Source organism: Polypterus senegalus, chromosome 6 (genome assembly GCF_016835505.1).
Source record: "Polypterus senegalus isolate Bchr_013 chromosome 6, ASM1683550v1, whole genome shotgun sequence".
NCBI classification, from domain to species: Eukaryota; Metazoa; Chordata; class Cladistia; order Polypteriformes; family Polypteridae; genus Polypterus; species Polypterus senegalus.
In genome coordinates, this window is record NC_053159.1 from 146,901,196 (window position 1) to 146,914,301 (window position 13,106).

A 13,106-nucleotide genomic window follows, 5' to 3' on the forward strand; every position below is an offset into this window, starting at 1 on the left:
GTTTTCACCTCTCCATCAGCATCTTTTTTCTGTTCTAAATGTGTCCATAATCACAAGCAGCAAGCAGCCTGCTATCCCATCCCTCCGCCCACCGCCACAGTTCAATTCCCAAAGAAGGTTCTCAGTGCTCAGTGTTTACATCGTCATGTGGAATACATACTTTTCAGGTGTGTTCCGTGTCTACAACAATCTATGTAACACATTGTTAAAACAGAAACATTATTTTAAGTTTTAGTAATAATTAACAAAATGTAGACAAGAACTGTATAATGTGTGTAGGCATGTCCAAATATCAAATAAGCACTTTCACAAAAGATACAAGTAGAACAGAATAAGTGCGCCTTTATTCAAGATAATAACCAAAGAAAAAGGTTACGGTATGCTGTTGATACGATATCTTACGTGGTGCAATGGTAATCCTTCCTACTGAGAAAAGAAGAGTGTTCATGACTCACTTTGCAGAGAAACTCCGTCTTCACTACTTACAAGAAAAGGCGATAGAAAAAGAAAAGAGGATGCAACGTCAAAAAACTTCTGTTCCAAGACCTCCGCTTCCCCCAGGAAAGAAAGTTCAGTGTCAGGTGCTCCTTCAGTGTAATAAGAACCACAGCATAGAGAGGTGTGTACATTGCAACAGTCACAAACACATGTCGTAAACGTAGAAAGGACGGTCCTTGGGTTTGTGGGAACTATTAACATTTGAATCTGCTGATTGCATGTAATGCGGAACTGATCTTTCTGTACTGTTCTGTCCTATGCATCTCCTGGAGTACAAAGGAAACACCACCATGCACCAAAATGTGGAGATTGGGCAAGTTCGGGAAAAAAATGCACTCACTGACTACAACCACATGAAAGTGTGCTAATAAATATAATGTTGCATTAGTGCAACAATTTTGTCCGAAATGTACTCTACAGATAGTAGCACGGTGGTGCAGTGGTAGTGCTGCTGCCTCGCAGTAAGGATACCTGGGTTCGCTTCCTGGGTCCTCCCTGCGTGGAGTTTGCATGTTCTCCCCGTGTCTGCATGTGTTTCCTCCCACAGTCCAAAGACATGCAGGTAAGCTGCATTAGCGATCCTAAATTGTCCCTGGTGTGTGTGCCCTGCGGTGGGCTGGTGCCCTGCCTGGGATTTGTTTCTGCTATTGCGCCCTGTACTGGCTGGGATTGGCTCCAGCAGACTCCCGTGACCCTGTAGTTAGGATATAGCGGGTTGGAAAAAGACTGACTGACTGTACTATACAGGTCAAAAAATTAATTATTCCAAATGTCTTATATGCCTGTGTCTCTCATTTTTGTCAGTGCAGCTTTGACATCATTGACCAGAAGGTGCATACTAATTCAACGTAAGCAGGAACACTCAAGAATAAACCTGATTAAAAAAAAATTCATATCTACAATCGTTCTCAGTCATGCACACCTTTGTCCCAGTTTTCCCAGTCCCAATCTTGTCCATGCAAAACATTTGACACTGTTTTCAAATAAAGAGGTGGTATAACAAAACAAGCTTTATCTGAAAACGGCGTCAGATCGGGGGTTGGGAGGGCGTGAACGTGAGTGAGAGAATAAAACTGAAAACAAACGGTAACTTTGACAAATACTATAAATTTATACCAGCTGTTACAGACGCAAATCAAATGTATGTTTTTATTATATAATATTAACAATACTTAAAATGGTAAATATTGCATTCGCAACCTCTTGATTGGGAGTCAGCAGCTCTTACCATTACATCATGCAAGCTGTCATATCAACAGCCTACCATAACCTGCATTCCTTTTCTTCGGTTATATTCTTGAATCAAAGCGTATTTGTTTTGTACTACTTGTACCTTTTGTTAAAGTGTTTATTTGATATTTGGATATTCGCACATTATACACTTCATGTCTACATTTTGTCAGTTATTACTCAAACATGAAAATGTTTCTGTTTTAACAATGTGTTTACATAGATTGTTGTAGACACAGAACACACATGAAATGTATGTATTCCAAATGACGATTTATTATTTACCCTGGACAGCTCCAGGTACTTCACTCTAAGATAAACACTTAGCACTAAGAACCTTCATTGCGGCGGGTGGATGGGATAGCAGGCTGCTTTGCTGCTTGTCTTAATCGTCACATTTACAACACAATAGACGTTGACAGAGAGGTGCGAATGGATTTAAGGTGGGCCGGGATTATAAGTTTTTTCGTAGGCTTTGGTAATTCTAGTGTTAAAAAGGGTAACAAGGTCCCAAATGTTCCATCCATGCACCATGTGCTGCATTCAGTGGTCTGGAGTGGAGTGGGCTTCATGCCAGTTCTACAGTACATTCACCTTGAATTTGCTCTAGTAGACACTGATAGTTTACTTTTGGGGCAAAACTCACAGTGCTGCTATGTACTCTGTCCACTCTTCACTGCTGTTTAAAATTATTCTCTCTTGGCACGGTCTGCTCAGTGCCATCTTGATTGCAGCTATACCATTATCATTCCTTCATCAACCAGGTCACCTTTCACATACAGTATCACTAATATCAGTCGCTAAGCCCATCTTCATGTTAAGTCATTGCTTTTGTTAAATAACAGTAATGTAGCAGTAATGAAAAACTACTTTGGATGGATTTGCAGTTGCTGCTGTATGGATCTAATTCTAATGACTGGTTTTTGTCTGCGTGGCATTGCCATTTTTTTTGTTGTACCTGTATAGGTTCTTTGGCACATCTCTATAAATGTGTGGGTTAGATTGAACAGCAATTCTGAAGTGTCACTCTGTGGGTGTGTAAGTGGGTCCTGAGATGGGCTGGCACTCTGTTTACTATGCCCTTTGCTTTGTCGTTGTCTTTTTTCTGCTTTGCACCCAGTGTTGCTGGGATAGGCCCTGGCTGTCTGAATGTATGAACTAGATTAAACAGGCTTTAGAATGGCATGTTATTACATTATTACATCTTTTCAGCAGGTACATGGCCAATTCTACAATTGTGTGAATTAATTTTTCACAATATAACACCTTCACTCTTTTAGTATTTTTGTTTTTTTATTGTGAAATGCTTTTACCCCATGTGACCAATTGATTTATTGGTACAAGAAAGCCCAAAAAAATAATAGACACATGAATAACAAGTATAAAGTTTATGTAGCATAGGCTGACGCTAAAAAAATTACAGTAAAAATAAATCTGGTATGCTGTATACAACGCATCTGGCATCTTTGCATAACAGATTCATAAGTTGTTTTCCATTTTTTCTTGTACAGGTTAACACACTGTACATAATATTACGAGAATTGCTTAGTCCACTTGAAGGTTACCTTAGGCTGCAGCACATCCTGACAGCATCAGACACAAAGCAGGAATGAATTCTTGTCAACCAAACAATGCAGGATTGTGAGGAAGTAGCAGTAACCAATAGGCAACTATGTTGTAGTCATACGAAGATTAGAAATTTGTAAAATGAGTGGAGATTATTCATTCCATCTGGCTTGTTTGTTTAGCTAATAGCTAAGCTGTCCCAACATCTCATCCAGATACTTGTTTTGAGGTTGTCAAGGTTTCTACTTTTTTCTTCTGTATATATCATTGGTCGTTTGCTCTAGATTCACACAATCTAAAAACTCTGCTTAAGGCTAAACAGGTTTAATTACTGTATCTGAATCTTTAAGAGTGTGACATGTCCTTAAGTTCTTAAATGTGCTTGGTTGCTCTCCTCTGCACAGCTTCAAGAGCTGCTATGTCTTTTTTTGTAGCATGGTGACCAAAACTGTGCATAATTCTCCAGATGGGGTCTTACTATTGTATGATATAGTATAAACATAATATCCGTCAGTTTATTTTCAGCAGTCCTTAGGATATAACCTAACAATTTATTTGCTTTTTTTACTCGCTTCTGCACATTGCTTCGACGATGAAAACATTGTGTCAGCCTAAACCCCTAAATCCTTTCTGCTTCCTGTAGTACAGTCATTCCAATCTACTGTTTATAATTGATTTAATTTTGCCAATGCGTAATACTTTGTACTTCTCTGCGCGAGACTGCATTTTATAAATGTTTGTCCAGTTGTGAAGCTTGTTCAGGTATTTTTGAATTCTTTTTGCTGCGACTCAGTGTCTGTCATTCCTCTAATTTTACTGCCATCTGCAAACACCAGAATCAATGTCATTAATATAAATCAGAAAAATGTAATGGACTGAGGGTAAACCTTTGAGTGACTCTGTTGATGATCTCACCCCGAGTGGGGCATTCTCCTTTTATCTGTATCAATAGGATATGAAAATGAGAATTATGGTGTAGCTAAATAGTCTCCTCACACCCACCCAAAAAGGACATCTAGAGCCATTAATTCAAAATATATATATATATATATATCTTGGGTTTTTTGGAGTGATATATGCTAGTTTGGGTAGTGTGAAATGATGTAAATGAAAGGTTTAGGGCAGCCACCCCATATACTTGAGAACTGGCTTTAAAAAAGGCAAAACTCTGAGCAATGTTCTTTACAGACATTAGTCCAAAACAGAACTGTGGTGACAGACAAAATATGGCGTTTTTAAAGCATGACAGGGGAAATTATATCATGTGGGTAGGAACTGGGAGTGATGTCATCGGGACCAGGTGGAATTGCCTGTGGTTGGTCTGCAGAGGAAAAAGAGAAAAGATCAGTGCCATACTCTGGTCTGGTATGGAATTATCCTCTTTTGAGCCCTTGAGATGTCTCCCATAAGTATGTGTGTAACAGTAGATTTGCTTAAGTTTGCCTTGTGATGGGCTGTTGTCCTATCTCCATCTGACAATGTAATCGAGAAAGCACTTTATAAAATTTTAAGTAGACAAAACAAATACTGTACTGATACAGTTTATAATACACTCAACAGGCAAATAAAAAATACAGATGATGAATTTCTGACATATTTATATATTGGAACAAATAACAAATAAATAAAAAGTAGCTGGGTAACCATTGTTTTGTATGACTTACAAGCTGAATTGTTTCATAAGGGATTAATGGTAAAAAACAGATGTATGTGTTTGTTTCTAAATGATACGAGAAATCCAGAGGGCTTACAGAAAAATAAAAATCCTTCTCACATGTCACTTTCAAAAGAAATGCTAAAATGGAATGTAGGATTAGCATAGAAAGTAATTTTCTTTGCTCTGTGATAATAAAAAGTGCTGATGCATGTAGCAATGGAAACCTAAAGTGTAAAAATAATGAAACATATGAAATGGGACAGTATAATACAAATTATCCTTTTTTGTCAGGGAAACTACAGCATAAAAATCTGATTTTTTTTTATTTTTGAACCCCTTTCTAGAAATGAATTTATATATTGATTACTGGAGTATGCCATGATAGAGATTTAGAAACAAAGCCAGTGTCTTGCTTGGGGGCCTCTTGACTGATTATCAGTCTTCTATTGGGTTGTCCTTGAAACACACTAACTGTGGCAGGGCTTGCAAGGTTTCATCTGGTCGCCTGTAGTTAGCTGGTGCATAATGGACCTTAAAGGACAGCTTGTTTGGCATCTTTCCCTTTCTGAATGATAGAGGAATCAGGCTGATTTGCATATCTGGGCATGTGAACGTATTGCTGCTGTAATTTATTAAATGAACCGTAATGCTTAATACCTTTTTTAACTTTACTTGTTGGTTTATGCTGTGGCGGGGTTAATGAAGCACACCAAATTGGCTCCAAGGTGTTGCTTATCGGCATATGCTTATTAATTTTTGGTGTGGGAAGTCAAAGCTTATCAAAAATAATGTTGAGATAGTAATAAGTAAATGCTGGGAAAGTACTGCAGATAGTAATGATTACTGTTTATCTACACATCCATTTTCTAAGTCCATTTTTTTACATTACTGGGTCATAGGCTGCAATCTGTTTCTCAACAACATCAATCATGAGATAGTAGCCAACACTGAACAGAGCCTCGGGTCAACATAGGGTGGGCACACACACAAATGTCACACTCACCTATGCTTTGATGGACAAAAGAGAATACCCTGAATTTCACATGGACATGGAGAAAATTCCACACATAAAATAACCTGACCAGGAATTAATCTCAAGTCTCTTTAGTTGTAATGCTGTACCAGATGTGACCTTTAATAGCTTTTTTGTATTTTATATAGTTTTTTTTTCTTTTTTCAAAAACGATGATTTATTGAGCAGTTTACTTAACATTCTGCTTTTCTTTTTTCATGTTTAGGTACAAGAAAATTATCGGTGAAATGCCCTCTAAATCACCTAACCTGCCTTGGCACAAAAACGTGCATTCATTACCGCAATGTCTGCAATGGCGTTTTAGACTGTGCAGATGGGTATGATGAAGGGGTTCATTGCCGTGGTGAGTAATAAATATAATAAAAATCTTTCTTAAAAGTGTAGTTTAAGGAATGTTTTATTACATTTAAAGTATATGGAAAATTACTTTAATGCTGCTTGGGTAGAAAGTAATATTTATTGTGCAGTTGTTTGTAATCTTCTCCTATTTTTCAAACAACTTGTAAAGAAGCCACTTGCTGCCCTAAACTCAACTCCTGTTTTAATTATCAAGTGTTTCTCCTACTTTATCACTCTGCAAATACCCTGATTTTAAATTATGGAAATCCGTGACTGTTAAGCTTGTTTTGATTGTAGTATACTGTATGTATGAATTTGGTATGTAGTTTAGTGTTGCTGCCTGCAACAAAGAAATTTCCATTTTGTGAATAAAAATTTGATGTGAATCTGAATACATTTTAATGCTTTTATTGTTTAGTTTATTTGCAGATACTTATAAACACTTCTTTAGAAATCAATTATTAGGTTTCTTTGAATATATAGTATTACCCCATATTTAATATTTTAGAAAGGCAGAGTTCCTTAATCTAACGTCTGATGATAACTTTTCATTGTATGAATTTGAACTTTGTCTGACTTTTTGACAACTTGACAGAGTGGTCCCCCTATATTTCACTTCAGTGTATGTATAAAGAGAAAAACATGCTAGTGAAATTTTAAAAATCATCTATTACAAAAATAACAGGCTCAACTGGTGCATATAGTGAAGCTCTTGCAAAAATGATAACATTGTCCTCCCTTAGGGAAGTGCATGCAATCCTTCTAAGATTGGCTGGAATTTAGGTCATGATGTTTCATGTTCTTTTACATTCTGCTGGGAAAACTGGAAAAGTGTGTATTATTCAGTCTAAGTATTAGGAGTATCCTGCAGAACGCAAAGTTCAATATCTGAGTATATGTGTGTGATATTGAGAAGTAAGAAACAGAGATAACAATTAAGAAATAATGTTTTAAGGTGTGTGTCCTTTCTCATGTCAGAAACTACACCTATTGGCAGAATAAGCCATTTCCAATATACTGTAGATGATTCAGACTAAAGTAAAATAAAAAAATAAAGATTAATATGTCTTAAAGGAGTAATAAAATATTTCCTTATTTACATTATTGTTCCAACACTGTTAAATGTTTAGGTGTGGTCAAAGTAATCTTAATCCTGTATGATATCCTTTGCAAACAAAACCTTAAAAATAATTAATCTTAAAAATAAATAGTATGAAATAAACCTTAAAAATAAATTTTTAATTCATTGACGAATACTTCACTTTGAAATAAGAACATATCTATATGCCTTAAACCAGTATATGTACACCTGACCCATTCAGTTGTTTTAATTTCAGAAAGATACAAATGAATTGAATTACTTTGTAAATTAATTAAGTTTGACTTTTTGTCACGAAAGACTGTTGTTTTTAAATTTAAGAATAAATGGTACTTTTTTATACTTTGGACCCATGCTGCTCTATACTGTATATATACTAACTGTGTGTGGTGTTTGGGACAAAAAACAAAACCCAAAGACTCCCTACCATTTTTACTATACTGGTGAATTTGCAGAGGTGTCCGCTAAGTGGGCTGGGACAGAGACAGATGTGTTGGTTAAGTGCAGCTATGGCACAAATTGAGCAGGACAGGCTGTCTCAGGCAAATGTATGGTAGCTTGTTGTGTGAATGTACAACGTGCATGTCCCAAAAAACTGAGTTTATCTGCTTTGGTTGAATGAGAAGTGAGGTGCATGCATGCACCATCTCACCAATTGCAAGTCACACTTCTATAAGCCTCCACATCTTCCATAGGATTCACCACAACTCCAATGCCTGTGGTTGGGCTTGATCAAAGCGGACTGCTCCATACACACACACACACACACGCACAGACACAGGTCTCTTGTTTATGTGTGGGGGTGTGTGTGTGTGTGTGTGTATATATATATATATACTAGCAAAATACCCGCGCTTCGCAGCGGAGAAGTAGTGTGTTAAAGAAGCAATGAAAAAGAAAAGGAAACATTTTGAAAATAACGTAACATGATTGTCAATGTAATTGTTTTGTCACTGTTGTGAGTGATGAGTGTTGTTGTCATATATATATATTTATATATATATATATATATATATATATATACTGTATATTTACACACACACATAAACATATATATATACATATCTATACATATACACATATATACATACATATATATATCTACATATATATATATATACATACATATACATACACACATACATACATACACACACATATATACACACAAATACATATATATATATATACATACACATACACATATATAAACATATATATACATATACATACATATCTACATATATACACACACAGCTATTTCGTATCAGTGCAATACGCTGCTTGTTAAAATGGATAACTCCCGCTCTTACGTGCAAGTCTGCGTGGATATTATGAACTATCGTATTTGTTCAAGTTCTATTTAAATTTGAAATAGAAGGAATTTTTATTTAGTCGACAGAAATATCTTTGGTAGGAATGGTAAAAACAGACAGGAATATTATTCCTGAATAAATCAACTCAAACCTTAAACAACTTATAATATTTTGCTCTCCATAAAAATATATCCTGTCTAAATTATACAAGTTAGAAATAAAGTAAACATTAAAAGAACAAACATTCAAATTTCTTTACTCTTATGTAATTTTATATTTTATAAAAAATAAACTTAGATTTTAAATATCCCAAAAGATTTTGCTCTCCATAAAAATATATCCTGTCAAAATTATACAAATTCAAATATGAACATGCTGCATAACAAAACCTGGAAATATAAATAAAATGTGTTCCTTTCAGCAATAACAAATCAAATCATTCAGTTGTCTTTGCTCATATGTCATTTTAGAGCTGGACGCCTGGCATCTTTTTTTGGCCACAGGTTCGTTTATGTTTGGTGTGAGGTTCTGTGTTGTGGAGATTCTCAGGATGGATTGCAGGTGCTCATCAGTGAGGCGACTCCTGTGTGCTGTTTTGTTAGTCTTTATCACTGAGAAGAGCTTCTCACACAGATATGTGCTACCAAACATGCACAAGGTTCGAGCCGCATGTAGACGGACTTTTTTTGTTCTTCAAAGTCACCAAAGCGCCGTGCAAACTCAGTGCGCTCAGTTTATCAGCAAAGTGCGTATTTGGGAACACCGTAGTGACGACTTGGTTTAACATTACTTGGTAACAGGGAAAGTGGGGCAAGTGGTTGTGTCTCCAATAAAAGCAGCCTCAATTGAAATCACTTTGTGATTGTGCATGGGTAAAAACGTCCGCTGAAGTGTCAGATTCTTATTTAATTCTTCTGCTTTCTGTATCTTCTGCATTGCATTCAGGTCTTTCAGGTTACCCTGATGTTTTGTTTTATAGTGCCGTCTTAGATTAAATTCTGTAATTACAGCCACAATAGCTCCACAAATGAGACACACGGGTTCAGTAAACATATACTCAGCCTCCCATCGGTTTTTAAAGGCTCTATTTTCAGAATCAACTTTTCTCTTCAGCATCGTGTGAGCTAGCGTTGCATTATGGGATCTGTAGTTTATTGTGTTACCAGCGCTTCATATACCGGGCTTTAATAACAATAATACAGTATATAAAATGATCTCGGGCGGATATAATTACGCCGGGCGGATGTGGCCCGCGCCCTTGAGTTTGACACATATGGACTAAATAGAACTTGAAAAGATATATTTTTTCAAATGTGATCGCGCAATTCAGATAGAGTTGACGCGCACTACAGCCTGCATGCCTCAATTAGTCATCCTCCCTCGCCTTACTTTTTACCGTTCATCTAATGAATACACTGAGTATGGCTTTACCAAAACAATCATTGATGGCGAATAAAGTATCCATTATTCGAGTATGTAGATCGGGTTATATATATATACATATATATATACCCGCGTCGCAGGGAGAAATAGTGTGTTAAAAAGCTAGAAAAAGAAAAGGGAACATTTTAAAAATAACGTAACATGACTGTCAATATACAGTATTTGTTTTGTGAGTGTTACTGAGTGTTGCGGTCATCAAGGATTTGATTATCATTATTTCTTTCAATCAGGTTCGTATTTGTAGGATGTGTTGTGTTCAAGTTACATTCCGTGTTTGTCAATCGTTGTAAAGATGACAGGTTTCATTCATCGATTCGTTTCTTACTGCATCAATAAACAGCTCGTCTTCTTCTTTATCTGAGACCTGACACACTGCATGCACGGGTTTTTTTTACACTGTCTTCCTTTAGCGGGACATTGACTTTTTCCAACGTGTGCTTTGTTTCCGCAGTAGTTGGATTTATGAATATGCTTGTATGTATGAGACGCTTCATATTTTTTGCTGCCTTTTCAATTGTGTAATTCGGTTTTGTTCAGCTCTTTGGAACTGTTGCCTTTTATCTGTGCACTGCGTCAGTTCACGTGAGCCACTCGGTGTACATGCATCGAAGGTTCCCAGCTGTGCTGGTGCCATCTCGCTATGTCCATGGCTGTATTTAATGTTACCTTAGTCCTGGCACTTAAAACTTTCTCTCGCGGTTTTGCTGAGTTTGTGTCAAACACCACCCTGACCATCTCATCTTCCTCTCCATATGCACAGTCCTTCACCCGTGAATATTTACCCGTGGCTGTTTGCTATTGGATTGCCGCTGACGGACGGCCTTATATGGGCAGGCACTAAATTACAAACGCCAGCGGCAGCCTGTCTATGAACTTAATTTAAAGTGTAGGTTTACATCGTGCTTTGTTTCCGAAGTAGCAGAACTCATGAATATGGTTGTATATGTCACTCGCCCGCTTCTTATTGTTTCGCTGCCTTCTCAATTATATAATGCATGTTTTCTTGAGCGCTTTTTTGAGGTCTTCCTGGTTTTCTATGTACTGCATGATTACGTGGGAGGCGTGATGATGTCACACGAAACTCCGCCCCGGCGTTGAAGCTCATCTCCATTACAGTAAATGGAGAAAAACTGCTTCCAGTTATGACCATTACGCCTAGAATTTCGATATAAAACCTGCCCAACTTTTGTAAGGAAGCTGTAAGGAATGAACCTGCCAAATTTCAGCCTTCCACCCACACGGGAAGTTGGAGAATTAGTGATGAGTCAGTGAGTGAGTGAGTGAGTGAGTGAGTGAGTGAGTGAGTGAGGGCTTTGCCTTTTATTAGTATATATATATATATATATATATATATATAGTGATCCAAATAGCTTCACAAAACAAAAATAAAGATTTGGGGACCGTCATCGTATATTGTCATCAGACAATAAGAAAAGAATTGATTCAGAGTCTTTTGAAAAGTACAATGAACAATTTACTGTTTTTCAAAACGGTGGTTATATAGGAAGTAATAGACATGTGACAGGAAATGGTTGGCAAGGTGGTGATGTGGCAACAGGAACCGGAAGTGAGGTGTTTTGTGGGAGCCGGAAGTGATGTCATCAAAGGTGGCTGGAAGTGATGTCACCGTGGCCATTTTGGAACCCAGAAGTTGTGGAACTTAGATTTCTTCGTGTTTTCTGCTGATGAGAAAAAAGAGTTCAGGTAAGTACCACGTGACAACCCCTTATCTCGCGATGTTTTACTCACCTTTAGGCTCTTTGACTGCCTCCTAATCGCCCATGTGTGACAGCTCTCTGGCACTTTTCGTACTGGCCTTAAATTTTACTTGTACATTGTCACAGTTAAATGTATGTCCTGTTGATTTAGTATGCATATAGATCAATGATAGTGAGTCCTTTCTTCTGACAGCGTTGCGGTGTTCCTGTATACGTGTTGCGATTCTTTTTGAAGCTTGTCCAATATATACCGCTAAGCACGAGCTACATGGAATGCTGTACACTGCGTTTCGTGTTTCTGCTGTTGGTTTCTTTTTTTTAGCATTGAAGAGGACCGTGCACAGATTGTTTGTGGGTTTGTGTGCTATTCTGATGCCTGACTTGGCCAGGATGCGCGCTGCACCTTCAGACACCTTGTAGTGATAAGGGAGTGAGTGCCAGGTGGGGTGGGAGTTCTGATTCAAGGCAATTATTTGCAGAGATTTTTGGCGTCTTCTGTGTAGGTTTCGATTAATGAATTTTTTGACCATCCGTTTGAGTGAAAAGATGGAAGAGATAGCGTCTCTCATTCATTTTTGTTTCCTTCTTATTACAATGGGTGTGGACACTTCTGAATAGAGTTTTAACACAGTTCCATTTATGAGATACCGGCTGGTTGCTGGTAAAGTGTAATATCTTGTCTGTGTTGCATTCTTTTATGGTAAACACTAGTGGTCAGGGTGGCATCATTATTTCTTTCAATGTAGATGACCAGATAGCTGATATGTCGGTTAATTTCCTTTTTCTGTTCAAATGCTGGATATCTATACTGATATGGGCTGGGTAATGTGTTAGGAATGAAAGAATGCCACATCGTTTGATGAAAATGAAAATTATCCACTTACAGAGGGCTGAAATCATAGACACTCCGAAAATCAAAGTGACAAAATGATGCGACAGGCTAGTTTATTTTGCCCAAATTTCATTGCAGCAAGTTAAAATTGTACTCATTAGTTTTTATGGCTCCCACATACTTGTATGCATGCCTGAAAATGTCAGGGCATGCTCCTAATGAGACGACGGATGGTGTCCTGAGGGATCTCCTCCCAGATCTGGACCTGGGCATCACTGAACTCCTGGACATTCTTAGGTGCGACCTGGCATTGCTGGATGGACCGAAACAAAATGTCCCAGAGGTGTTCTATTGGATTTAGGTCAGGCGAGTGTG

The 13,106-nt window shown here is 37.4% G+C and overlaps 1 protein-coding gene across 1 annotated transcript in view; it reads left to right on the forward strand.

Moving 5' to 3' along the window:
• The window catches only part of LOC120530667 (low-density lipoprotein receptor-related protein 1B-like), a 1,848,048-nt gene that overhangs the window by 346,721 nt on the left and 1,488,221 nt on the right, over positions 1-13,106 (forward strand). Inside the window, exon 4 of the mRNA XM_039755091.1 lies at positions 6,190-6,327. Coding sequence (XP_039611025.1) covers positions 6,190-6,327 — 138 coding nt within the window. The remainder of the gene's footprint in view (positions 1-6,189; positions 6,328-13,106) is intronic.